Source organism: Maniola jurtina, chromosome 21, assembly GCF_905333055.1.
Source record: "Maniola jurtina chromosome 21, ilManJurt1.1, whole genome shotgun sequence".
Taxonomy (NCBI): Eukaryota; Metazoa; Arthropoda; class Insecta; order Lepidoptera; family Nymphalidae; genus Maniola; species Maniola jurtina.
Window position 1 is genome coordinate 1,256,334 of NC_060049.1, and position 27,229 is coordinate 1,283,562.

Below are 27,229 nucleotides of genomic sequence, written 5' to 3' on the forward strand. Positions count from 1 at the left end.
AGAGCCTCCGTGGCGCAATCGGCTAGCGCGTTCGGCTGTTAACCGAGAGGTTGGTGGTTCGAGCCCACCCGGGGGCGACTGCCTTTTTGGACTATTTTACGAGTTATACAGTGTGTCTATGCAGTTATATCTTACTTTGGCTGAATAGTCCGAGAGCCTCCGTGGCGCAATCGACTAGCGCGTTCGGCTGTTAACCGAGAGGTTGATGGTTCGAGCCCACCCGGAGGCGACTCCGTTTTTGGACTATTTTACACGTTATCCATTGTATCTATGCAGTTATATCTTACTTTGGCTTCATAGTCCGAGAGCCTCCGTGGTGCAATCGGCTAGCGCGTTCGGCTGCTAACCGAGAGGTTGGTGGTTCGAGCCCACCCGGGGGCGACTCCGTTTTTGGACTATTTTACAAGTACATTGTATCTATGCAGTTATATCTTACTTTGGCTGAATAGTCCGAGAGCCTCCGTGGCGCAATCGGCTAGCGCGTTCGGCTGTTAACCGAGAGGTTGGTGGTTCGAGCCCACCCGGGGGCGGACTCCGTTTTTGGACTATTTTACAAGTTATACATTGTGTCTATGCAGTTATATCTTACTTTGGCTGAATAGTCCGAGAGCCTCCGTGGCGCAATCGGCTAGCGCGTTCGGCTGTTAACCGAGAGGTTGGTGGTTCGAGCCCACCCGGGGGCGGACTCCGTTTTTGGACTATTTTACAAGTTATACATTGTGTCTATGCAGTTATATCTTACTTTGGCTGAATAGTCCGAGAGCCTCCGTGGCGCAATCGGCTAGCGCGTTCAGCTGTTAACCGAGAGGTTGATGGTTCGAGCCCACCCGGAGGCGACTCCGTTTTTGGACTATTTTACACGTTATCCATTGTATCTATGCAGTTATATCTTACTTTGGCTTCATAGTCCGAGAGCCTCCGTGGTGCAATCGGCTAGCGCGTTCGGCTGCTAACCGAGAGGTTGGTGGTTCGAGCCCACCCGGGGGCGACTCCGTTTTTGGACTATTTTACAAGTACATTGTATCTATGCAGTTATATCTTACTTTGGCTTCATAGTCCGAGAGCCTCCGTGGTGCAATCGGCTAGCGCGTTCGGCTGCTAACCGAGAGGTTGGTGGTTCGAGCCCACCCGGAGGCGACTCCGTTTTTGGACTATTTTACACGTTATCCATTGTATCTATGCAGTTATATCTTACTTTGGCTTCATAGTCCGAGAGCCTCCGTGGTGCAATCGGCTAGCGCGTTCGGCTGCTAACCGAGAGGTTGGTGGTTCGAGCCCACCTGGGGGCGACTGCCTTTTTGGACTATTTTACGAGTTATACAGTGTGTCTATGCAGTTATATCTTACTTTGGCTGAATAGTCCGAGAGCCTCCGTGGCGCAATCGGCTAGCGCGTTCGGCTGTTAACCGAGAGGTTGGTGGTTCGAGCCCACCCGGGGGCGGTCTCCGTTTTTGGACTATTTTACAAGTTATACATTGTGTCTATGCAGTTATATCTTACTTTGGCTGAATAGTCCGAGAGCCTCCGTGGCGCAATCGGCTAGCGCGTTCGGCTGTTAACCGAGAGGTTGGTGGTTCGAGCCCACCCGGGGGCGACTCCCTTTTTGGACTATTTCACAAGTTATACATTGTATCTATGCAGTTATATCTTACTTTGGCTGAATAGTCCGAGAGCCTCCGTGGCGCAATCGGCTAGTGCGTTCGGCTGTTAACCGAGAGGTTGGTGGTTCGAGCCCACCCGTGGGCGACTGTCTTTTTGGGCTATTTTACGAGTTATACAGTATATCCACACAGTAATATTATATCTTACTTCGACAGAAAGAATTTTCAGAATCAGATAGTTCGACATTGGAATACTCTTCCGCGATCTAAGTTTCCTACCTATGTAAGTATTAAAATACGGGTATATTTGCAACAAGAGTGAATAATTCTCTTCTAGGTCATCACTTCATCACTTTCGATCAGATGTGATTGTGCGACCTTTCGGAATTCAGTCCGCTCCTCAACCGTTGAGCTATCGAGGCTCTAAACTTTAAGTTTAAAAAATACTTTGCTGCATTCGAGCAAAAATGGCGCATTCCTAGTATACTACAATTCTTGTTTAGCACAAACCGTGGTAAATTCAATGGAAAGCGGGAAATCCGCATCTCACCTTATTATATTTTATTCACGGTTTGTGGAGGCGCGACGGAGTTACTGCGCAAAAGCTGTTTACACAGGAAGTCGACTACAAAAGAGGATTTTTAGTGAAAATTAGAGGAAAACTAGTTCGCTTCTGAAGTTGAAAAAATATAATTCCAAATCCCACCTGTATATCACGCTAAAGTACCTTTTTAACCGACTTCAAAAAAAGGAGGATGTTCTCAATTCGTCGGAATCTTTTTTTTTAATGTTGTACCTGTAAATGGCGTTACTTTGCGGAAGTCCATCATAATATACAAGGAACGAAAAGCCTTATTAACCCCCGACCCAAAAAGAGGGGTGTTATAAGTTTGACGTGTGTATCTGTGTGAGATGAGATCCTCATTTCTAGTCCCAAGATAAAGTTGTATACAAAGTTTCATTGATGTGCAAATTTTGCCGCATAGGCTTATAATTTATTTAAATCCCGTAGGAACTCTTCAATTATCCGGGATAAAAGTAGCCTATGTCCTTCCCCGGGATGTATCCCAACTCTGTACTAAACATTAAAATCGTGGTTGGGCCGACGTAGCAGACAGACAGACAGACAGACAGACAAACACACTTTCGCATTTATAATATTAGTATGGATATGGATTTATTAACGGTCTTATTTTTCCTGTACCTACTATTATGGCATATGCAGTTGAACAAGTAAAAGATGGTTTTACTAAAGTCTGACATGTAATCCTGAAACTCGAATAACATTATAGGATCGCATTTCTTCGTGTTTTTTGTAACAAATCGTGAATTATTCGACGGAAAGAGGAAAATCCTCTACTCAGTACTCACCTTGTTATATTTTATTTACTGCCAAAGAATTAGGGTAATATTTATGTCGATCGCGAAGAAAAAAGCCATTCACTGTTGGAGGGACGGACCACAAAAGAGGTTTTGTGTTCCAATTGGAGGGGAAACTTTTTTATTGAATGTTTATGCTTGAATAGTGACTCTAATATTGCAATGTTGTGATGCCATTTTGGGATTGAGGAAGATATTATTACAAGGAAGGTGTCTTAAAATATGAGGAAGGAGACGCAAGGATGAAAAAATGATAGGACTTTTTTTGAGTCGGTAGGCATTTACTGAAAATATGAGTAAAGTGAACACCATAAGGCGTGCGGTTGTGTTTTATTAATAAAAACAATAGCCATGGCCAGTCATGGATATGCTAACCCCCCTGAGATGTTAAAACGACAACTCCATTAGGCTATTTCACTAAACAAATGTAGTGATATGATAAAATACCATAATGGAATAAACCGAGAGTTGACCATATCCCTCAGGGATATGGTTAACACCCGCTTTATGCCATTCCACCAAAGAAGAATTTTTGAAAAATCAACCCCTAAGGGGGTAAAATAAGGGTTTTAAATTTGTGTAAGCCACACGAACGAAGTCGTGGGCATAAGCTAGTATAATTGTAAGAATAATTTTCTTCTAATGATAGTGATTCATTAACAACCCCATCAAGGGACTAATGACATTGCAAACACCATGTGTGCACAGAACATGATGGATGGGCACCATCGTTCACGGCGATTACGATTACAGCGCGTGTTTACACCTAACGCCACCCCTTTGCTCGCCCCATAACCTTGCACCCTACAAAAATAAACATGGAGAATTAAATACACCTGATGCAAAATGTTTTAGCACAAGTGTGAATTAAAAAATTTATTACACCCCCGACAAGTGAAGGTAACTAGAAAAGAGCTGATAAATTTCAAATGGGTGAACCGATTTTCTTGGATTATAGCTTAAACACCCTCGATCAAGCCACCTTTCAAACAAAAAAAAAACTAAATTAAAATCGGTTCATTCGTTTAGGCGCTACGATGCCACAGACAGATACACAGATACACACGTCAAACTTATAACACCCCTCTTTTTGGGTCGGGGGTTAACAACGTTAGGTGCGAGTGAGGTGAGATTCTAAGAGGCAATCTTTGTGAATGATGGGTACCATTCATCAAACCCAACCGCCTCACTACATTCTCGTCCAATTTATCCTTCAATGTATCATTTATCTTCATACCTCCGAAAGCCAAAATAACACCTCCTTATAGTATAGCTTAGCTGATGCCCGCGACTTCGTTCGCCTGGAATTAGGTTTTTAAACATCCCGCGGGAACTCCGGTGTGAAAAGTAGCCTATGTTACTCTCCATCCTTTCAACTATTTCTTTGCCAAAATCAGGTCGACTAGTTGCTTAGTTAAGGCGTTAAGGAAGGATAAACAAACGCACTTTCGCATTTATAATATTAGTATAGATATATAGTAGCTTTTGCTCGCGACTTTGTTAGTAAAGTACAATTGGGATAGTAGCTATCTACCAGCGAAAAAATTCAGAATTAAGTAGATCATTAGTTCTAGAGGTAACAAACTTTAACTCTTTATAATTAACTCCCGACCCAAAAAGAGGGGTGTTATAAAGACGTGTGTATCTGTCTGTGACATCGTAGCTCCTAAACTAATGAACCGATTTTAATTTAGTTTTCTTTTGTTTGAAAGGTGGCTTGATCGAGAGTGTTCTTAGCTATAATCTAAGAAAATTGGTTCAGCCGTTTGAAAGTTATCAGCTCTTTTCTTATAGTTACTGTAACCTTCACTTGTCGGGGATGTTATACATTTTTAATTAACACTTGTTTTATTATTTTTAGTGTAGGGCTAGGCTAGCATTACGCGAAACTTTGCCAACGTGGAATTAGTTTTTACCCCTAAATCTAGGATATTTACACCTAAAAAAGTTGCCTATCTCAAAGCGATCAAAAGTTCCAAAATCAAGCACTCATTATCATTAATCTATTATCATACTCTCAAAATGAGAAGGGTTTAGGCCATAGCAAATGGTATAATTAATTGCTTAAAACACATCAACTCCGAAAAATTATAGGGTTCCGGGCACACACCCGAAATCAAACCTAAGACCCGTCGGATAGGAGGCCGACATCTTAACCACTTTACAATAACCGACATTGACCACTATCCAGTTTTAATTTAAGGTACGTATAGCAATAGTGTAACTATAATTGTTGTCCAATAGGTACCCTACGTCCTTGTGTCACACCCATTCCATTAGATAAATTAATTTGGAAAGCTTCAGTCCCATACTGGTTGTATTGATAATGATACTTTTGTTGAATAATTAATTTAGTTAGTATTTATACAGTACAGTTTGACAACTGTTCGATTCTCGGAGTCTTACTTTATGCAGATTCTAGCTGATGCCCGCGACTTCGGCCGCGTGGATTAAAGTTTTCCGAAATCCCGTGGGAACTCTTTCATTTTCTGGGATTAAAAGTAGCCTATGTGCTAATCCAGGATAATATCTATCTCCATTCCAATTTTCAGCCAAATCCGTCCAGTAGTTTTTGCGTGAAGGAGTAACAAACATACACACACACATACACACAAACTTTCGCCTTTCTAATATTATTAGTGTGATGATAGTATGTTCCTAAAATTTTACCCCGGTTTGTTTATGATTTTGGACATAACTACTCTCAGTTTTTGGATTTTTCCTTTAACTGTGCTATAAGACCTAACAACCTGCCAAACATGATTTTCGGTCAACGGGAAGTACCCTAGAGGTTTTTTTTTGACAGATACGACAAACAGACGGATAGACAGACATCAAAGTGATCCTATCAGGGTTCCTTTTTTCCTTTTGAAGTACGGAACCCTAAAAGTTGTTGAGTAAGTACACAATCAAAAAGCTCATAAAACAAACAGGATTGTACAAAGTGGTGCTTAGCAACTCGTTAGCTAGTCCTGAAGCTGAAATGCAATAAAACACCTACTTTACTTTACTTTTTCTGTTTACAATTCAGTGAATAGAATCTTAAATTCTTTTAAGTTATATTTTACCTATTGTACTTATTTTATAACTATTTTTTTTAAAGGATATTAGCCATGCCCTTCCCCTCCCAGGAGTGGGTACGACAATAGTGCAACGGGTGGGGTTTGGAACCGCCGACCTTTCGGAATTCAGTCCGCTCCTCGACTGTTGAGCTATCGAGGCTCGTATAATATAGCATATACATATATAGTACATAGTATCTTATTACAAAATGTAGAAGACACTTCAGTTTATTATAGACCTTAACACGATTGCATAATATTTATATTTGAGACCTTTTGTCGTCGACAACAAATTTAAAAATATTGGAATTTTTATATTTATAAATAATTTTCCAAATGAGAACAAAAAGGTTTATTCTTAAATAAAACTTAACACCTAAGCAACATAAGTCTTAAAATTTAAGTAATTTGAAAAAAGCATATTGGCCTGTTATTTTTCTGGCCGCATTTACTATTTATATGGCACTTTTTTATATTTTATTTCTATGCTATATTAACTTAAAATCAAACTTTTTTCATCATCTGAATTAACTTATAAAGGTACCTAGGTACCTAAAAGGTGAAGAAAAAATGTATAACTGAAAAAAGTTGATATCGAAATCTAATTCTTATTACGGCGACTGAATTTTGTCAATAGAATCTAATTTCCGGACCTGTGATAGTGTTTCATACAGTCAGATGACGCGACTTTTCAAAAAAGGCCTATTTGAAAAAAACGTAATTTTATGTGTAAGGTAAAAAATATGTCATACTAGCTGACGCCCGCGACTTCGTCCGCGTGGATTTAGGTTTTTCGTAATCCCGTGGGAACTCTTTGGTTTTCCGGGATAAAAAGTAGCCTATGTGCTAATCCAGGATATTATCTATCTCCATTCCGAATTTCAGCCAAATCCGTCCAGTAGTTTTTGCGTGAAGGAGTAACAAACATACACACACACACACACACGCACACATACAAACTTTCGCCTTTATAATATTAGTGTGACTTACCGGAATTTGTCTGTCTGTTTGCTACCTGTTACGGCCCAACAGTTTAACCGATTCTGATGAAATACAGAGTTAGCTTATATCCCAGAGACGGACAAAGGCTACTTTTTATTCCGGAAAATCAAACAGTTCCCGCGGGATTCCTAAAGACCCATCCGCTTAACCGATTTGTATGTTTGTTACCGAGGTAGCTTGCGTCCATGTTATTGACATAGACAACTTTTTATCCCGGAAAACCAAACAGTTCCCAGGGGATCTTCAAAAACCTACATCCACGTGGATGAAGTCGCGGGCAACCTCTAGTCATTAATACTTTCATAAGCTTATTGAGACTCAAAGTATGATTGCAAAAAGTTTCAATTCAAAATCAAGCAAATAGGTAGAGAGTTGAAATTTTCAGTGTGTCTTTCTATTGCCAACAAAATATTAAACTAAAAAATAATTAAAAAATTGAAAGTAGGTACATTGTGTTATCTTGTACTCTTCGTTTATGATTCCGACTCGCACTTGGCCGGTTTTTCACCAGACACGGTGTAAAAGCATCCGTATTACGCCCGCAGCGCCGCTCTCCATATTTTGCATAATTTTTGAGAGTTGTCAAGTTTCCCCCACATTTAAAATTCAAATATTAATAACTCGCCCCAAATGTGCCGGGTCTCGGGTTCGAATCCAATTATCGCAGGGAATGTCTTTCGAGGGTATAATATCTGCTGTTAATTGATTTACAGTCAGTTGGGAATCTCAGTTTTGATGTCGTTATCGGATTGAATAACTTGTTATAGACAGAGAGCCAGCGCGTGCCAGACTTTCGTTATTTTATAAAAGCTGAAAGTTTCTCTGCGTATTGTCCATAAAGTCCCTATTAAAGTTTAAAAGTTTATCTGACAGGGGGTTGCCACGATACTGTCTGGCAAAGCCAATTCATTGCCAGGGAGTTAGTATTTTCGTGGAACGTGATTTCTTATACTATTCCAAAGAAAATATACTTAAAAAAATTAGACATTTTACTTTGACGTAAGATTTTTTTACACCTTTATTACCTGTTTTCTCCCAAAGGCACTATATGATCCAAACTTCATAGTCGCTGGTTGTTCCTCCCTGTGCCGGGGACATTACGTAGAGAAACTTTCAGCTTTCCGAGAAAGAGACCAAACAGAGTTCCCTCACTCTAGTTCACTCTGGCCATAGCCTAATATTTGACACTAGAGGATGCCCGCGACTTCGTCCGCTTGGATTTAGGTTTTTAAAGATCCCGTGGGAACTGTTTGATTTTCAGGAATAAAAAGTTGCCTATGTCAATTGCAGGGACGCAAGCTACCTGGGTACCAAATTTCATAGCGGATAGGTTTTTGGGAATCCCGTGGGAACTCTTTAATTTTCCGGGATTAAAATTAGCCTTTGTCCGTCCCCGGGACATAAGCTAACAGTGTACCTTTCGTCAGAATCGGTTAAACTGTTGGGCCGTGAAAAGGTAGCAGACAGACACACAGACAGAGACACTTTCGCATTTATAATATTATAGTATGGATATTGTTGATCCAGGGTCAAACCCTCCCAGGATCAAACACTCTGCTACTGCACCAAGAATCAAATAAAATAATAATCAGTAATACTTTCTTAAGCTTATTGAGACTCAAAAGTAAAATTCAAAGTATGATTGCAAAAAGTTTCGCGCAAAATTTTCATTCGGAAAATTTAATATTTTCTCATAACTACGAGTACCTACTTCAAATATTTCTTTAAATCCTCAAAAACCCAACTTTTTGCGCAGACAGTCGTAAAAACTTAGTAAGAGAAAGTAATTTTCGAAGATTTATTTACTTTTCGAAGATCTGAGGGTAAAATCGCACTGGGGGGTTTTCGATTGATGACTTCGCTTGCTTATTAATTAATATTCCCATTCTATTACCTACCTGTTTTTAGGGTTCCGTACCTCAAAAGTAAAAACGGAACCCTTATAGGATCACTTTGTTGTCTGTCTGTCTGTCCGTCCACGTGTTGACAGACACGACAGACGGACAGACGGACAAACAGACAGACAGACAACAAAGTAATCCTATAAGGGTTCCGTTTTTACTTTTGAGGTACGCAACCCTAAAAATTAATATTTGAACGGGCCGTTTAGAGGGCATCCAGTTTTCCTATTTCTGGTTTGATATTAGGAAATTATCGTCCCGAAATTGCCTCAAAAATTCAAAACTTTCCTCGTTGACAAATCAATCAGCCCGGGTGACCTTGAAACTTTAAAGGTCAAAGAAAATATAATGCCTCAAACTTTGAACGTCAAAGTTTTGTGTATGGCTTTTGTACCCGGAATTAATTTTATAAAACGCTCAAATTATATTTTAATGACTGTTCTACACTTTATGACCCAGCGCTTTGAAAGTTAGGTAGGTACTATGTATAATTACCTTGTATAAACTCTGTTTGTTTAGAAATTACCAACTATGTCTTTGTTTAAAGGAAAGTTTTTAACTCTTGGTTTATCTTTTCTGTATCGGTTTTTAGTTAATCTAACGCATGCACCCCTAACCTTCCCACCACTTGCTTCAACCGTGACAGAAAACATCGTGAGATACTGCATGCCTGAGAGTTTTTTTTTAAATTATATAGACTAGCGCTTGGCTGCAATCAGACCCGCTAGCATGTGATGATGCAGCCTAAGTTGGAACGCAATGGCCTAGAAGTTGCCTATTCACTCTTGACTTGGAGGTACCCATATTATAGGTGGAAGGGAAAACTAATGCCGGAAGGGCGTTCCATAATGTGAGTACCAATCGACTGTCGATTCTGCGACAGACATGACCTGCCCAAAAATTAAACTATAAATATATAAATATTAACTCCCGACCCAAAAAGAGGGGGTAAGTTTGACGTGTGTATCTGTGTATCTGTCTGTGACATCGTAGCTCCTAAACTAATGAACCAATTTTAATTTAGTTTTTGTTGTTAGAAAGGTGGCTCGATCGGTGGTGTTTTTAGCTATAATCCAAGAAAATCGGTTCAGCCGTTTGAAAGTTATCAGCTCTTTTCTAGTTACTGTAACCTTCACTTGTCGGGGGTGTTATAAATTTTTAATTTACACTTGTAATTGTTTATGAATAAAAATGTAGGTACTTAAGTAAGGTATATTGAAACATAATATTTTCTTAGTTAATCACTATGTAGTACCTATTTTTCTACTAGTTGGATATTTCCAAATATTCAGGGTATAGCTATAGACCTTACCTAAAACTGAGTAAGTTTACGGCCATCTTTATTAGTATTACTCCTGTAATTAGCGCCGTAGAATTACAGGTAATTATATACGAGTGCCTGTAATTATATAAGAGTGGCTGTAATTTTCGTCGCGTGACTTGTTTAGAAAGTAGGCTTTGATTTGATCAACAGATTAAATTATTTTTATACAAATTCCTACTGATATAAAGATTGGGGTCCCAAGGTGCTCCCAAGGTCCCAAGACTGGTGACCTCGCGCGAGCTCGGCGAGTAGACCTCCTACTAGGTGTACTGTCAGACGACATCAAATGAGTTGCTTATTAATAGGGCTCTCTCCGTCACTTACTCCATACAGTCGTAGTTCCAATTTCATTTGAATATTAAGCAACCAAAGTCCATGAAATTTTGCAGACATATTCTAGAAACCATTATCTGTTTCTAGTGCACATTACAATATGCCTGTGGTGTTTCAGATTTTTCTAAAAATATGTAGTTTTAAAATTACAGGGACTCAAAAATTTGTATGTGAATTTTTCCGCCTTACTTTGAAACCGAATATTTTAACAGAAATCTGGAAAACCACAGGCATAGATATTAGTTTCTAGAATATGTCTGCAAAATTCCATGGACTTTGGTTGCTTAAGTGGGGTCTCTCCGTCACTCGCTCCATACAAACGTAGTTCCAATTTCATTTGAATAGTAAGAATATAATAATAGACTGCTAAAATCATAACTCTTCACTTTGGCTTTGCCGCAGTCGGGTAAAAAGGCTCTCAATTCGACTGTAGTTTTTTTGATTGTTTATTACGCGGTTACTCCTCCATCCATGAACCGATTTTGATGATTATTTTTTTGTTTGTTAGTATTAAGTTAAGGTTACATCCTGTATATCAGTGAAGGGATCGTTAAGGTAAATAAAATACATTGACATATATTTAAAATTGTATTTTTATTAATATTACATCGGTAATCATGTCACTCCATACTATTGGTCCATCCAACATACCACACACCGTATATTGTACAATTACCATTTATATATTTCGGATGTTAACATAATATTATTATATGAGATACATCAGTATAGTACGCGACAGGTCGAGATGGCAATTGGGGTAGGGACGTCCCGCACACCCGCACTGCCCCGCGCTAACCCAGTGCGGGATAGCTAAGGTGACGTGCGGATGTGCGGGGTACCCCGCTTGCCATCTCAACCTGTCGCGTAGTATATACAGAGTGAAATTTTGGGAGCGGTGAGTGTGGGAAAATCTGAAAGTATTAGAAATAGAGTGAAGTTTCACTGTAGCCTTGATTTTTAGTGCTCTGTACCCGAAGGATGCAAAGGGATTAACGGGTGCTAAGCCTTTGCCCGTCCGTCCTTCCGTCTATCTGTCTGTCTGTACGTCTATATGTCTGTCTGTCCATCTGTATGTCAGCGGGTTGTACTTATCTTATGAAACGTAATACGTAAAGAGTTTAATTTCATTTTCACAGTGTGTATTTCTATTGCTGCTATAACAACAAATACTTAATGAAAATTTCAAAATGGCGGCCATGCAAATTAAAAATAAATAAATAATATATTGTATGGTATAGAACCCTTCGTGTGCGAGTCATACTCGCGCTTGACCAGTTTTTTTAATAACTGTAGTATGTACTACAAGAAGTAGAAGAGTAGAGTAGAGAGAGAATTGAGTAGTAGAAGGTACAGTCCATTTTCTATGTCTAGATTTCAGTTTTCGCCTCACCTACCTCACCCCAAAATCTCACTCTTTAAAAATAATTTATGTAAAATCATGTCACAATTCAATAAATACTTATACCTATTATTATCATAATAATTTAATTTTTTATTTACATTTTTACAATCGAAAACACAAGGTAAAATTTTTAACTAGCCAATGTAAAGCGATTACTTGAAATATTTGTTAAAATTAATTATTAAGTACACTATTAGGTTTTAAGTTTTTCTCTATACATTATTTAGATATTATATATTTATATAATAATTATATTGTATTACAATTCTTCTAACTTTAGAGCTAAAGCACATCTAGCCTAAGAAAGGCATTATTTAAAGTGTAAAATACTTACAGTAATATTTTAAAATAAATAATATCATTATTTCAATTATATTTAATTTCATAAATACATTTTCATTACCTTTTTCATTATGTAAAAATGTAACTATAAAATAAAAAATAAAAAATTGACATAATTTAATATTGTAATAATAAATAAATGTTTTTTTTATTTCTCTTTTGTTTCTGTTATTTATTTATTTTGTTGTTTCTGTTATTTATTTTTTGTTATTTCTGCTATTTTAGTTTTGTGAAGAACATTTTTTAAAAATACGGTAAAATGTGAAAATTAAATAAATGAGAGAATAAAATAAAAAATAATATGTAACTAAAATAAAATGAAAAAATATAAAATAAAAATACTTTTTGTTTTATTTTCACCTAAGTTCTTATTGTGCTTATTTGCAGAGTTATTTTAACGTTCGCGAACCTGCGGGAATTTTCCCATAATCTGTTTTTATGAAAACAAAATAATAATTTAATTTAATCAGCTTTCGCTAGATGTGCATTAGCCATTTAATTAAATCCATTTTGGCGGCAACGAGATTATCAAACAAGGCCTGTATTATACTAATAATGCAATTCATTAAGGTAAGGACAGACTAACTTAGGACACCTACACAACGTATGCAACGCAACCTTTCGTACGGTATTCTTAGCGAAGCTGTGTACAAACGCATAGGTGATTGGTTCGACCAATGTTTTCTCGCACATGTTTGCACTCCACTCCACTCCACTACGCTCGTCTTCACTTCAATCGAAACTCACAGACTATTGCATTTCTAGATCTTAAAGCCAATAAAACATTGAGAGCTTGTAACCTTTCCGCGCGGTTGAAGCAAAACTTCTTTCACTTTGAGGCAGATAAGGTATGATAGTTAAATACATACATAGACTGCTATAATCATAACCCTTCCTTTTGGCTTTGCCGTAGGTAAAAACAAGTTAGTCATCTTGGAATTTACACATTTTGAAAATTCCAACTTATTCAAACTGATTCCATTTTCAAAATCATCGCAACAGCTGCAGCTGTTGTGTTTTACAGCTATTTCAAGTGAAAAAGTTTTACTTTAAATAAAACGTGTGAGTCTGGCACAAAAGTACGTAGCTAAACGATACGTTGCATACATGTCACCAGTCTGTCTTCACCTTTATTATTTTCATAAGCACCAACATTGGAATGATAATAATTACGGCTTTATTCTCAATTAGTTAATTTATTAATATACATAATATACAATCTAACAATTAGAATGATTGCTCATATCATTTAGGGTGAGACTATATTATTGTAGTTTATTCACGCAAAGTTAGGGCTCCTTCACACTATAAAAAGTTCTTTGTAGGACTCCTATCAGTTATGAAGAACTCCTATCAGTATAAGCACACCCTCAAGGCTGGACAAGGACAACGCTCAATAACTTTGGAACCAAACTGATAGTCAAAACTCTAACCTACTCTAATAATAATTGGAATTCAATTTTATGTCCAAAGTAAATCTAACCACGGTGACAATAATTTACAAAATCAATGCCATAAATAATAATTATACTATGGTGTCTTGTAAGAAGTGCTTGTAATCTTAAGGAGCCCTTATAAGTACATATAGTTCAGAATTTCTGTAGTTCTGGCGATCCATGAACTTGATTTCTAAGTCGTATGGTATAAAAGTTACCTATAGTGTGGACATGCCTTTAATATTAATATGTATTTATTTCGTGAAGTTATATCAAACGTCTTATTTTCTGTAGAAACATAATAAATATTATCTTAATAGTACAAAATTATGATTGAGAAAATAAAATTATTTATCTGCACTGATAATTTCTCAAACATCACCCACACAAAAGTTAACGCTTCGTCAATATATCCAATACGTACACGTATTTCTAAATTTATACCTACAACAGAAATTTTTACACTTGAGTGGCGTTCTCAATCGTATTCAGAAACGTTTCCTTTATGGGTATGTCCCCGGAATTTCTTTTCCTCGGTTTGGGGACAGGATTCAGTCGGGGCTTTGTTACACTATTGTACCCTACTTTCGAATCCCTTGACGAATTTAAAAGGCTTTCGCTTTCCGTCACCGTTATTTTCAAAGGCCTATGATCGGAAGACTTTCGTGAGTTAGACATAGCTTGCAGCATGAGCAACTGGTTGTGGATATTTGGGGAACTGAGACTGTTCCTTGGGATCGTAGCGTGTGGAGTTCCTGGTGCTGGAGACGGTGCTGGTTCTATATCATCAGACGCATCCAGGTATCCTAACTTATTAATAGGACCTAGATCCATTTCACTTTTATTTAGACTATAATAGTTATTGTGGCCAAAGAGTTTCATGTTGAAGTTATCATAGTATGGTATGACGCCGTTTAAAGTTGAAAATACCTGAGGTTTTAGGCTGTTTTCCTGGTAGCTTAATCTAGGTCGTCTAGGTAAAGTTACGTAGCCTTTTGTGTTGAGAGGAATTTCTTGGTAATTTTGCAATCTATTGTATAGTGCTGAATTTATTGAAGCTACCCCGTATGTTGGTGATTTTGGACTTTCTATATTATGGGATGCTTGGGGTCTCTCTATGCCCCCAGCGGGTGAAATCTGCGTAGTAGCTCGTAGAGGAAATGATAGTAAATCTGGTGGATATGCTTGAGAATCTTGTGATAGTCGATCTAGGAGAATCTCTTTCGGCATCTTTGGTAGTTCTTTTTCTTGACGGTTGTGATCTTCGGTTGACGCTGAAACAAAAAAATACATCTGTTACAAATGAACAGAAGAAAAATATTTTGTCGAATAAACTTTTGAATCATCAAATGCATTTACTACTGGTTCGGAATGCCTTTTCTACCGAGAAGAACCAGCAAGAAACTCTGCGATTGCTCTTTTTAAACATTTTATTTAAAATATTATATTTATTATGTTATCTCTTTGCATAGCATCCCTCATTGTTGAAGTGACCCCTTTCCATTTATCTTACAATGATCGTGTGAACGCTTTTATTCTATTGAGAATGTATGCGCTACTAGTAGCGCCTAGTATTAAGTAAGACTTATCATGCAGAAAACGAACGTAACTTTTGATGTTATAATTAATTACAAAGTTGTTAACTTTCATTTAGACTCTCTTAAGGTCCCACTTGGGGTTTCAGCAAACTTTCTCATAATAAATGTAACTTACGTAACAAGGAGTAGAAATAACATTTGAACAAAGTAACTAGGTACCTAACAACGTACTGAAATAACAACATTTCAACAAAGTAAGTAGCTAGCTAGCAAACAATTTCTGGGACCTAAATTCTTGAAGCGTGGATTGAACAATTCTCTGCAGACCTATGAGCAACTCGGAATAGAGAGGACATAACACTATAACTGCCCGATATAAAAAGGTTTTGGCGTTTCATTTGCAGAAAAGCTAAGTAGTTTAAGTTTGCAAATAGGTGTTATGATGAAAAAACCAGATTAAAATAATTATTATTAGCATCTTGTGAGCCAACTTATGCCATGTCAAGACTGTACCATGATGACATCATCTTAATATTATGATTTTCAAATTCCGCGTTCCATGAATTAAAAAAATTCGAAATTCAAATTGTCAACTTCTTAATTTTCATTTGTGAATACTACTAATACTTGGAAGTACTTCGGCTACTGAAAGCCGTCTGTTAAAATTAAAAAAAAAAAAAAAAACAAAAAGAAGTCCTCACTGAGCATACTCCCCGTTGAAAATTACTTTTAAATAACTTTCCCGCATTTTAAGACTTATTAGTCTAGTATTTTTTCGCTGTATTTTTAGGCCAAATGGCCCAGTACTTTTTCAAAAGCGAACATTGACTAAAGCACCTCCTCCCGAAAGGAAGAAGCAGCACTGCTTTCCTCACAGACTAAACTAATTTTCAACTCTTTGATATTTTACAAAATTTTGGCTCGATCCTCGCTGTAACTTCAATCGGGCCTTGACGCAAAGGAGTATAACCTTGGCTTTCCTGTATTTTTAGATCCATATGATTAGTGCTTTTTCACTGTATCTTTAGACCAAATGGCCTAGTACTTTTTCAAAAGCGAATATTGACTAAAGCACCTCCTTCCTAAGGGAAGAAGCAGAACTGCTTTCCTCACAGACTACACTAATTTTCAACTCTTTGATATTTTACAAAATTTTGGCTCGAGCCTCGCTGTAACTTCAATCGGGTCTTGACGCAAAGGAGTATAACCTTGGTTTTCCTGTATTTTTAGACCAATTGGTCCAGTACTTTTTCAAAAACGAACATTGACTAAAGCACCTCCTTCCAAAGGGAAGAAGCAGCACTACTTTCCTCACAGACTAAACTAATTTTCAACTCTTTGATATTTTACAAAATTTTGGCCGAGCCTCGCTGTAACTTCAATCGAGCCTTGGCACAAAGGAGTAAAACCTCGTTAATTTTTTATGGACCAAAGCACGGCAGCTACAAAAGAATGTTACCATGAAAATAGTCGGCTGTCGACCGTTGTAATTTATGAAGAGAGATATCGTGCTACGAATTCGACTGTAGGCAGAGTTAACAAGACTGCTAGACACCGGCGGGTTTGTTTGCTTTTTTGGGGTTTTGTAAATGTTATTCTGTAATATGTTAGGTACTCTGTTATTCTGTAATATCGTGGAAATCGCTGTTTAAATCTTAATTTTTAGGGTTCCGTACCTCAAAAGGAAAGACGGAACCCTTATAGGATCACTTTGTTGTCTGTCTGTCTATCTGTCTGTCTGTCTGTCTGTCTGTCCGTCTGTCCGTCCCTCCGTCGTGTATGTCAAGAAACCTATAGGGTACTTCCCGTTGACCTAGAATCATGAAATTTGGCAGATAGATAGGTCTTATAGCACAAGTAAAGGAAAAAATCCGGAAACCGTGAATTTGTGGTTACATCTCAAAAATAATGTGTTTCAGTTTTCAAAGTAATATAAGGTCTATACCAAGTGGGGTATCATTTATGAAAGGGCTTTACCTGTATATTCTAAAACAGATTTTCGTTTATTTTCATGCATAAGAGTTTTTGAATTATCGTGCAAAATGTCGAAAAAAGTGCGGAACCCTCGGTGCGCGAGTCTGACTCGCACTTGGCCGATTTTTTACGGAAAAAATAATAAATAATATTCTTCCTAAGATCAATAGAATAGTTTTTATTTTATAGAACTGTCAGTTATTTTTAATATAATATTTATTAAGGTCAATTATTTGCTTCAGTCATTGTAAAGTTACTATCAACTTCATTATTAACAGGGCTCTCACCGTCACTCGTTTCATACAATCGTAGTTCCAATTTCATTTGAATATTAAGCAACCAAAGTCCATGAAATTTTGCAAACATATGCTAGAAACTAATATCTGTGTCTGTGGTGTTTTAGATTTTTCTAAAAATATGTAGTTTTAAAATTACAGGGGCTCAAAGATTTGTATGAAAATTTTTAAGACCGCGTAACTTTGAAATCGAATATTTTAACAGAAATCTGGAAAACCACAGACATAGATATTAGTTTCTAGAATATGTCTGCAAAATTTCATGGACTTTGGCTGCTTAGTATTCAAATGAAATTGGAACTACGATAGTATGAAACGAGTGACGGAGAGAGCCCTCTTAAAAGCAGATACGTACAAAGGACGATGTTAAATTAGATATCATAAGTTACTTAATTTATTTACAGGTTGCCTCGGATCTCTGTGCTAGGCAATTATTCGCACAATACGACCCCCTCCAGCTAGGGCTGCCAAATTTTATTAGAAGAAATAGAGTATTCTCTGATTTCAAATGAGGTAAAGAGTACGGACTTCCAAAAAAGAGTATCATTTATTTTATATTTTTAGGTGGGGTGCTATTGATGTTCCATCAGGATTCCTGATCAGCCTTATCATTTTCGTCAATTACATCATCCATTAGGAATTGGATAAAAGTTTTCCAAACAAAAAACAGAGTTACAAGTGTCACAACACAGTGGAAAATCGAGAATTTTTCTTGTATTAATTAACGTAACCTCTAAACAAAAGTGTGTTTAGAAAAGTCAGAATGTGGCTTGGGAAATTGGGGATACCAACATATCAACAGTAAATAGTCGAATTTTTTGGTTATGATAATGGGTTTGTATAATATTGCATGACTGGCACTACTATAGTAAGTATTGTGTAAAAAATAGCATTTTAGCATACTCTATTAGTGTTATATACTACTAGCTGATACCCGCGACTTCGTTCGCGTGGATGTAGGTTTTTTAAAATTCCCGTGGGAAATCTTTGATTTTCCGGGATAAAAAGTAGCCTATGTCCTTCCCCGGGATGTATCCCAAGTCTGTACCAAATTCCATTAAAATTGGTTCAGCGGTTGGGCCGTGAAAACGTAGCAGACTGACAGACAGATACACTTTCGCATTAGTATGGATAGAGTACGCCTATGTGATATAGAGTACAATACAATACTCTATTTTAGAGTACGGTTGGCAGCCCTATCCCAAGCATCAAACTTTGTAATCAAATCAAACTTCCCAAGACTATTAATACAAGTATTTCAGAGTTAAAACGTTGACAAATTTTGTTTAAATACTTCGAAAAGGGTAGAAAAATTAAGTTATTTCGCTTGTTAACGATGACAAAGATTTATTTTACTTTGATCACTTGGACTTGAGTTACAAGTCATTCCAAGTTAAAATGTTAATTGGGGTTCCGTACCTCAAAAGGAACCTTATAGGATTACTTTGTTGTCTGTATGTATGTCTGTCTGTCCGCCTGTCCGTCAAGAAAACTTATAGGGTACTTCCCTTTGACCTAGAATCCTGAAATTTGGCAGGTAGGTCCTATAGGCCAAGTAAAGAAAAAACCCGAAAACCGTGATTTTGAAAAAAAAAAATTAAAGTGTGTTTCAATTTTCAAAGTAAGATATCATATGAAAGGGCTTTACTTGTACATTCTAAAACAGATTTTTATTTATTTTTATGCACAGTAATTTTTAATTTAAAGTGCAAAATATCAGAAAGAAAACCCGAGTACGGAACCCTCGGTGCGCGAGTCTAACTCGCACTTGGCCGGTTATTTATTACATTAGCAACTCTCTCTGATCCGTCGTGGATAAAAACATCTTCGAGAGAAAATCCCCGAGGAAAACTTTTCTTCCAAAAATAAAATAATAAAAATATTACATTAATACTCTCTTGGGTGTCGTAATAAATAATGTTTCTTTATTAAATAAACTTGTAACTTGAGGAAATAATAAGGAAATTGAAACGTAGCTGAGTAAATAACTATTTTAGCTCGTTTTTCCGATACTTTAATAAAAAAAATATGAAGCCATTGTAAAGCCACGCACACATTGGCAGATATTATCACTGGCCAGGTGTGATGACGCTCTTTGGGAAGGCCTATGTCCAACAGTGGACACCCACAGGCTGATGATGATGCTGATGATGAAATATTATAAAGCCAAAAGTGTCTATCTGTTTATAAAGTTTACACGTCTCATCGGTTTAATCGATTTTGACGAAATTTGGAATTAGTATCCCGGAAACGGACAAAGGCTGCTTTATATCCCGGAAAATCGAAGAGTTCTCACGGGATTTTTGTTAAACCTCACACACGGTGTCTTAACCTTAACCTATACTAATATTATAAAGAGGTATTTAAGTTTGTAAGTTTGTTTATAAGTTTGTTTGTAGGAAGTAATCTCTGAAACTTCTAAACGGATTTAGAAATTCCTTTCACCAGTAGAAAGCTACATACATACCTGAGTGGCATAGGCTATATTTTATTTTCAAAAACTAGAGATCCCTACGAAAATCGTAATAAGCTACCCGTGCGAAGCCGGGGCGGGTCACTAGTTATAAAAGGAAAAACTGACTATCTGATTGCCTGACTGACTGACTGATCTATCTACGCACAGCTTAAACTACTGGAAAGATCGAATTGTTTGGTATGCGGATAGCTATTGTGACTTAGACATCCGCTAAGAATGTTTAAAAATTTAACCCCTAAGGGGTTAAAATGGGGAGGGGGATTGAAGTCTGCGGATGAAATCTAGTTTTAAAAAATAGGCAGAAAGTCTACAGTATGAACTCCCTCTTACAAATAAAGCTCGAACAAAATACTGAAAAGTTCTTTGCAGCAATGTAATCTAAGTAAAGCAATAACTTCTGTTAGTTTGAATCTTGAAGGAGCTAGTTTACTTTAATGGATGTCGATTCCAAACCTCATAGTACTTTATTTATATTTTGTGCGGAAATTGCCTTTGCTTTTTAAATTGGCAGGCTCATTTTTATTTTACTTTTTTCACAGACTTTATTTTTTCTTCTTACTAGCGTACTATTGCCTGACTTCAGATTGAGAGGTTCTGAGTCATTAGACTTGTTTCTTGACAGATAGACAACAGATCCTATAAGGGTTCCGTTTTTCCTTTTGAGGTACGGGACCCTGAAAACAATATTTCGACCTGGTTTCGCAAAAAGATCCAGCCTACATAGAGTTAGTTTTAGGTATTCAACTTAAAGTTGCCTGAAGCCTGACTACGTCCAATTTATAAACTCGCGTAGTGATATTTTATAGGTACATTCTGAAAATTTTAGGCTTTTAACCTAACATTTTGTAATTTATTTACCTAGATTTAGATTTAAATTTATTTTAGTTTTCAATTCAATATTTTTTTACTTTTAATTTAGATTTAAGTTTATTTTATAGGATTGTCAGTTATTACCTGTAAACGTTTAAATGTATAAGAATATTTCACTAAAGTTTAGATACAAAAATATGATATTTGAACGTCTCTGCTATCGAATTTATTATAATTGATTAAAATTAAGCAATAATATTTTATATATGTTCATAACTTAAGACGTTACAGAGAAATATTTTACCGAAAAACGGAGAGAGATTTAATTTCGGTGACTTTGATATTCTATTACGCACTCGTTTTCGTCGCCGAAAAGAAAGATTTATTGCAAAAAGAAATGTTTTATTTCCAACCTTAGGGGAGAGTTATAGACTTTTAATTTGATTGACCAATATCTCGGAACCGCCAGACCTTTCTTATTTTCTGAGAAAGACATTGAGTGGGATAGAGTATCAGTAGTGTTAAATTCAAATTTAAAATATTTTTATTCATTTAGACTTTTACAAGTACTTTTGAATTATCAAAAGCATCTACCACTGGTTCGGAATGCCTTTCCTACCGAGAAGAATCAGCAAGAAACTCGGCGGTTGCTCTTTTCAAAGATTGGATTTACAATATTATGTCATGTATAAAAGTAATTGAAGTCCCGCGCATTGCTGGAGCGAGCTGCAAGTCAAATCCACGCTCTTTTATCAAATACATAATCTTTACTGTGTAGTATTAACGTACGCATACCTCCTAATTATTTAAAGGTATTATTGCTCACTTTAAAGTCTGAATGTCGATTTTTTATGTAGATATGTTTTACAGAAGATTCTTTGGATAGTTAATATTCAATAGTGTCAAACACTTTCCGTCGGCGGTAATTTCCGCCAGATGATCTGAAGCTTATTAACATATTATCATCTTACTTATATTCTGAGTCGTAATTTTTATATTATGATATTCAGGAAATAATACATAAAAATCTTCACACAGACTTTAAGAAAAGTGAGTAATGTTTTTACGTATCTTTAGTAATTGACATTCTTTAAATTGTCCCTCGGTATAATCTAGCAAATATGTATTTGTTAAAATTACAATACACTTCGTTTCTCAGAAAATAAGTAACGTCTGGTAGCACTGGGATCTTGGACCATTAGGCGAGGGTTATGGACTTTTAATTTGACTTTGTTATAAAAATGTTTAACAACTTACCTAAAACGGAGTCATTATCCAGTAATGTCTTGTTAAGCTCCGACATTTCTGTGCCAGCCGTAAGCGTCGGTGCTTCGTACTTCCTGGGAGGCTTAGTGATGGGATTAACATCCATCTTGCAGCCTTTTTCAGCTTCAGAGGCGACTGAGCCTTCTATTAACGCTTCCCCGTTAGAGGACCGGGTATCTGTCTTGATCAGCCTTTTCAATTCCGTATTCTGCGTCGTGAAGTAACAAACGGCGAATACAGCCCCAAAAATAATCACGACAGATGTCAAACAACCTACTAGAATCGCAAAGGAATCTGCATCCATACCAGCTATAGTACCAGACCCTCCATATTTTGACAGAACAAGCGTTAAAGTCTTCTCATCTCTACCACCAGGATTCTCAGCAACACATGTATAATTTCCCCTATCAGTATACCTTGAATGTAGAATCGTCAAGTTCACCCATCTTATTAAATCCATCGTGTTTTCTGTAACAGTATATCTTATTTCTCCGAACGACCTCAACTCAATTGTTTTGCCATTAAACCTCCAAACAACTTCTGGTGTAGGGTTTCCGACTACTTTACAAATGAGTGTCACGTTCTCCTCATAACTTTTGATAGTTGAGTCTGGTAAAGGCTCCAATATAGTAGGCCGACAGGCGAAGTTTGAAGAGTCTAATTCGTTCCAAAGTTTGGAACGAATCGAAGGAGGTTCTGCGCAGGAGGTGGGTGGAGTGTACAAGTTATGGCTGATCACCCAATCTCTAAAAGTCTGTAAGTTGCAATCGCATCTCCACGGATTGTTGTGTAGATCCAATCCTGACAAGTTTCTGAGCGCCATCAAAGTTTCCGGTTTCATGTGACTCAAATTATTCCCATCGATTCTCAATATCTTTAACTGGGGTAAGTTAGCGAACGCTTTCGTTGCTATCCTTACAATCCTGTTATTGCTCAATTCGACTTTCTGAAGGTACTTCAAATTGCGGAACAGACCGTCTTCGAGCTTATCTATTAGATTATTACTCAAATTTATTAACCTTAGCTTCTCGGTTCCTTTAAACGTTTCTGGATGTAAGTGTCTTATTCTGTTTTTGGATAGATCTAGTTCTATCATAATTGCTAGCGTGATGAAAGCTGCTTTGTGTACAACTTCGATATTACAGTCTCTGAGGAAAAGTTTTTTCAGATTACTTAGGCGTACTCTTTTGAACGCTTCTTGGTGCAACTGTAGTAGGTTGTTGTTTGATAGGTCGAGTATTTGGATATCGCTGCTGAGGTTTGCCGGTATGAGCTTGAGGCTTGAGTTGGCACAAATTGCAGCTTTGTTACCAGACTGCCACCGACAGTCGCAAGGCCTTTGGCATTCCGTGGTGAAGTCAGCTGCAGTTGTGGTGAGGAGTAGGAGCACGATATTCAGCCATGTCTGCCAACATTTGTGAGCCATTTTGCTATGGTGTTGGTCATTTCTCCGTCTTGTTGCATTCCTGACTGGTGATCTTCACTGGACGCATATGTGTTCTGGAACAAGAAGAAACAAAATATCAATAAATTGACTAAGCAGATCGGACTTGGTCACGTGGTCCGGGAAATATGTTGACGATAGTTTTTACTAGTTTTAAGTGACGGGAAGTCACTTAAAACTAGTTTAATTAGATATATTACAATATTATGTATTACTAGATGATATCCGCGTCTTCGTAGACGTAAGACGCGGATATCATCCAGTAATACATAATATGTTAAATTCCGGGTCGCAAGCTACCTCTTGCATAATTTCATGTAAATCGGCTGAACGGATAGGACTTAAGTATCCCGTGAGATCTCTTTGATTTTCCGGGATAAAAAGTTGCCTATGTTCTTCCTTGGGGTGTAAGCTAACTCTGTACCAAATTTCATCAAAATCAGATTACCTGTTGTGCCGTGAAATGATAACAGACAGTTTCGCATAATTATAATATTAGTATGGATTATGGGATAAAAGTAGACACCTATAGGTTACAACTATAGGTGTCTACGTAATTTATGCAAAAAATTACGTCTATTCGTTGCTCCTTTGTGAGTTGTGACGTGATTGAAAGACAAACCTGCAAACAAATAGTAAACTTTTGCAATTTATAATAATACGAGTAGTGATATTCATAGTGACTGACAATCAAACAGTTACAATGGTACCTATTTTTAACCCCCGACCCAAAAAGAGGGGTGTTATAAGTTTGACGTGTGTATCTGTGTGTCTGTGTATCTGTGTATCTGTGTATCTGTCTGTGGCATCGTAGCGCCTAAACGAATGAACCGATTTTAATTTACTTTTTTTTGTTTGAAAGGTGGCTTGATCGAGAGTGTATTAGCTTAAGTTGAGTGTATTGGCTTAGCTATAATAGATAGATTAGATAACCTAGGTAATAATAGCTTAGGTTAGATAACCGTTAGGTTCTTAATATTATGTCAATTGACAAATGTCAAGCTGTCAAGATGGACGTTACCTAAATACATAATTATTTATTTGAAAATGATGTTTTGGAAAACTCAAATGCTTTGGATCGTCGGGGGTGTTATAAATTTTTAATTTACACTTGTAGATAAAGTCTTTGACTTTGTCTTTGAAAGGATATCCAGGAATATCACACTAATATTATTATAGTTGCTAAATTTCTCGAAGGAGACTATTTCAAAAAAACTCAAGTTCATATTTTAGTGACATTGATACATTGGTTTAAAAGATGCTGCATCATAGGTACGATAAGATATTGAGTTTCCATTTTAAAGTCTCTCAGGATATTCAAAGAAAGTGCTTGGAAAATATTCTTATATCGTTCAGCTTTTGCATACGTAAGCCAAAAAATCCGCAAGCTACTGCGTAACTACACAAATATTTTTACTAAGTTTTGCCCTCTGCTTTGCTTGCGTGTCATCATCATCATCATCATCATCATCATCAGGCGAGTCCAGGGAGCCGCTGGATTGCGGCGGCGCAAGACCGTGGTATGTGGAAGTCCCTACATGTCCAGCAAGATCTGGTCAAAGGCACATATTATCCATACTTCCATAATAAGTATTATTATAAATGCGAAAGTGTCTGTCTGTCTGCTAGGTTTTCACGGCTCAACAGTTTAACCGATTCTGATGAAATTAGGTACAGAGTTAGCTTACACCCCGGGGACGGACATGGGTTACTTTGTATCCCGGAAAATCAAAGAGTTCCCACGGGATTCTTAATGGTTCCTCCGTTTAACTGATTTATATAAGGAATATCAAATACCCAAAAAATAACTATGATTAAAATTAAAGCCGATAAAAAGTCTTCTGTTAGAGTATTATAAGTTCTTTAAAGTAGGAATGTTCGCTCAGCCGGGATGAGCGCTTAAGAAAATTTACTTTTGTAAGCGATCGCTCAACTAAGCGCCCTGAGCGAACTTTGAGGCGAATTTTTAGTAATATCTTCTTGAAACTTTTTTAAAGTAAAACATTTTCATTCGGAATTGGTGCTCGAATGATACGAATTGTTGGAAAAGTTTTGAGGATCTATGGAATGGAGGCTTGGCTGTAGAACCTTTCTAAAGGTTTTCGTTTTATTTCATAGCCCGAAGGTGCCCTTTTAGGCCTTTAGCTCAAAACATACAAAACTATAAATCTATACGTCATATAATAAAATTGTAGAAAAGTGGTGTCTGTACAATGGAAATATATAAAAAAAAAGTAGCAGGGGTTGTTATTATATCGATGCCGAACCCGAAATTGTAATTAATTTTTTTTTTGTCTGTTTGTCTGTGTGTTTGTGCAGGCTAATATCAGACACGGCTTATTCGATTTAGATACGGTTTTCACTTATATATTGTAGTAAGCTTCACTTAATATTTAGTGTTTATTTCATGTCAATCGGTTCATAAATAAAAAAGTTATGTTAATTTAAAGAATCACGGCGAACATTTTTAACGTACATGCTGCCCGAAGAGTCACTATTCCACGCGAACGAAGTCGCGGGCACAGCTATTATTAATACTATTCGTAGTCTGTGGTTAAACCCTCGACTACAGTTTTTTCGCAAAGGCGTACGATAATAGCAGAATATACCTAAAAATATTATTAGTACAGTAGGGTTAGTATGAGATTACCCACCTCGTTGATAGAATAAATGTCAATGTAAAAATTAACCTTAAACACTGTGGTTTAAAGCTCAAAGTCGTCAAACTGAAACCTTGCAAAATAAAAATTGATGTATAACTGAGTTAATGTGGTTAAATCAAGGAATTTGAGATCTGTTTCAATCTGACGAAAGAAAACTTTTTTAAGAGCTACGTATTTGTCCATGGTCTACCACGCTGGCTTAGTGCGGAATGGCAAACGTATCTGAGAACTTGAATTCGCAGGTATGCAAGTTATGCAAGTTCCCTCATAATGTTTTCCTTCACCGTTAAAGCAAAACGCACATACCTCCGAAAAGTTAGAGATGCGTGTCCGGGATCGAACCCCAAACCCTCCCAATTAGGTGGTGCCGTTAAGTTACCATTAAGTAACCGTTTCTTTGAGTTACACCACGCCTGTGAATATTTTCTCATAGCTAAAAGCCAAGTTAACTAACCCTGTATTCCTATTACAAGTTCCTAAAGCTACCTATTATATCATAGAACTGCTCGATATCGAATTTCGTTTTTATAACTATGGATACTCGTACTAGGGTACCTTAATGTAGTCACGTTTTACCCCATTCAATGATCATTCGAAAAGATACCTACGACAAAACTTCAAAAGAATCCTTTTTTGAAAATGAAAGTAATCCATTCGTGGAAATCCCTTTCAATGTGATGACAAATCAGTGTTGCTGCGATAAAAACCGCATTACCCTTCGTAGAATCATCTCTCAGGGCCTAGGTAGGGTGACTATGGTTTTAAGACCTAAATCAAAGGATTAAATTTTGCCAATGTCGCTTATGCATCAATTTGGCCGGCAAATCCAATAAAAACTACTTGCTTATACATACGTTAAACACACGCTTATAACATAATATTCAATTTTTATTATGGCCAGAACACAGTAAACTACCGGAGAAGAGATATAAGCACAATAACATGTACAGTTTTTAACCCCCGACCCAAAAAGAGG

General features: G+C 37.0%; 1 protein-coding gene and 12 non-coding genes across 13 annotated transcripts in view; 12 read left to right on the plus strand and 1 right to left on the minus strand.

The window, feature by feature from the left end:
* Positions 1 to 3: 3 nt before the first annotated feature.
* On the plus strand, positions 4 to 77 carry Trnan-guu. Its single transcript has one exon. It is a non-coding gene; the product is annotated as a tRNA-Asn (tRNA).
* Positions 78 to 155: 78 nt separating this feature from the next.
* On the plus strand, positions 156 to 229 carry Trnan-guu. Its single transcript has one exon. It is a non-coding gene; the product is annotated as a tRNA-Asn (tRNA).
* Positions 230 to 307: 78 nt separating this feature from the next.
* Trnas-gcu lies at positions 308 to 381 on the plus strand. The gene has a single exon. It is a non-coding gene; the product is annotated as a tRNA-Ser (tRNA).
* A 75-nt stretch (positions 382 to 456) lies between these two features.
* On the plus strand, positions 457 to 530 carry Trnan-guu. Its single transcript has one exon. It is a non-coding gene; the product is annotated as a tRNA-Asn (tRNA).
* A 79-nt stretch (positions 531 to 609) lies between these two features.
* On the plus strand, positions 610 to 683 carry Trnan-guu. The gene has a single exon. It is a non-coding gene; the product is annotated as a tRNA-Asn (tRNA).
* Positions 684 to 762: 79 nt separating this feature from the next.
* Trnan-guu lies at positions 763 to 836 on the plus strand. The gene has a single exon. It is a non-coding gene; the product is annotated as a tRNA-Asn (tRNA).
* A 78-nt stretch (positions 837 to 914) lies between these two features.
* Positions 915 to 988, plus strand: Trnas-gcu. The gene has a single exon. It is a non-coding gene; the product is annotated as a tRNA-Ser (tRNA).
* A 75-nt stretch (positions 989 to 1,063) lies between these two features.
* On the plus strand, positions 1,064 to 1,137 carry Trnas-gcu. Its single transcript has one exon. It is a non-coding gene; the product is annotated as a tRNA-Ser (tRNA).
* Positions 1,138 to 1,215: 78 nt separating this feature from the next.
* Trnas-gcu lies at positions 1,216 to 1,289 on the plus strand. The gene has a single exon. It is a non-coding gene; the product is annotated as a tRNA-Ser (tRNA).
* Positions 1,290 to 1,367: 78 nt separating this feature from the next.
* Positions 1,368 to 1,441, plus strand: Trnan-guu. Its single transcript has one exon. It is a non-coding gene; the product is annotated as a tRNA-Asn (tRNA).
* A 79-nt stretch (positions 1,442 to 1,520) lies between these two features.
* Trnan-guu lies at positions 1,521 to 1,594 on the plus strand. The gene has a single exon. It is a non-coding gene; the product is annotated as a tRNA-Asn (tRNA).
* A 78-nt stretch (positions 1,595 to 1,672) lies between these two features.
* Trnan-guu lies at positions 1,673 to 1,746 on the plus strand. The gene has a single exon. It is a non-coding gene; the product is annotated as a tRNA-Asn (tRNA).
* Positions 1,747 to 12,663: 10,917 nt separating this feature from the next.
* LOC123876331 overlaps positions 12,664 to 27,229 on the minus strand; it is a 303,592-nt gene continuing 289,026 nt past the window's right edge. The window contains exons 4-5 of the mRNA XM_045922557.1: positions 22,138 to 23,646; positions 12,664 to 15,060 (exon numbers count right to left, since the gene is read on the minus strand). Of these exons, the coding sequence (XP_045778513.1) occupies positions 14,246 to 15,060; positions 22,138 to 23,572 (2,250 nt within the window). The 5' untranslated portion in view covers positions 23,573 to 23,646 and the 3' untranslated portion in view covers positions 12,664 to 14,245. The remainder of the gene's footprint in view (positions 15,061 to 22,137; positions 23,647 to 27,229) is intronic.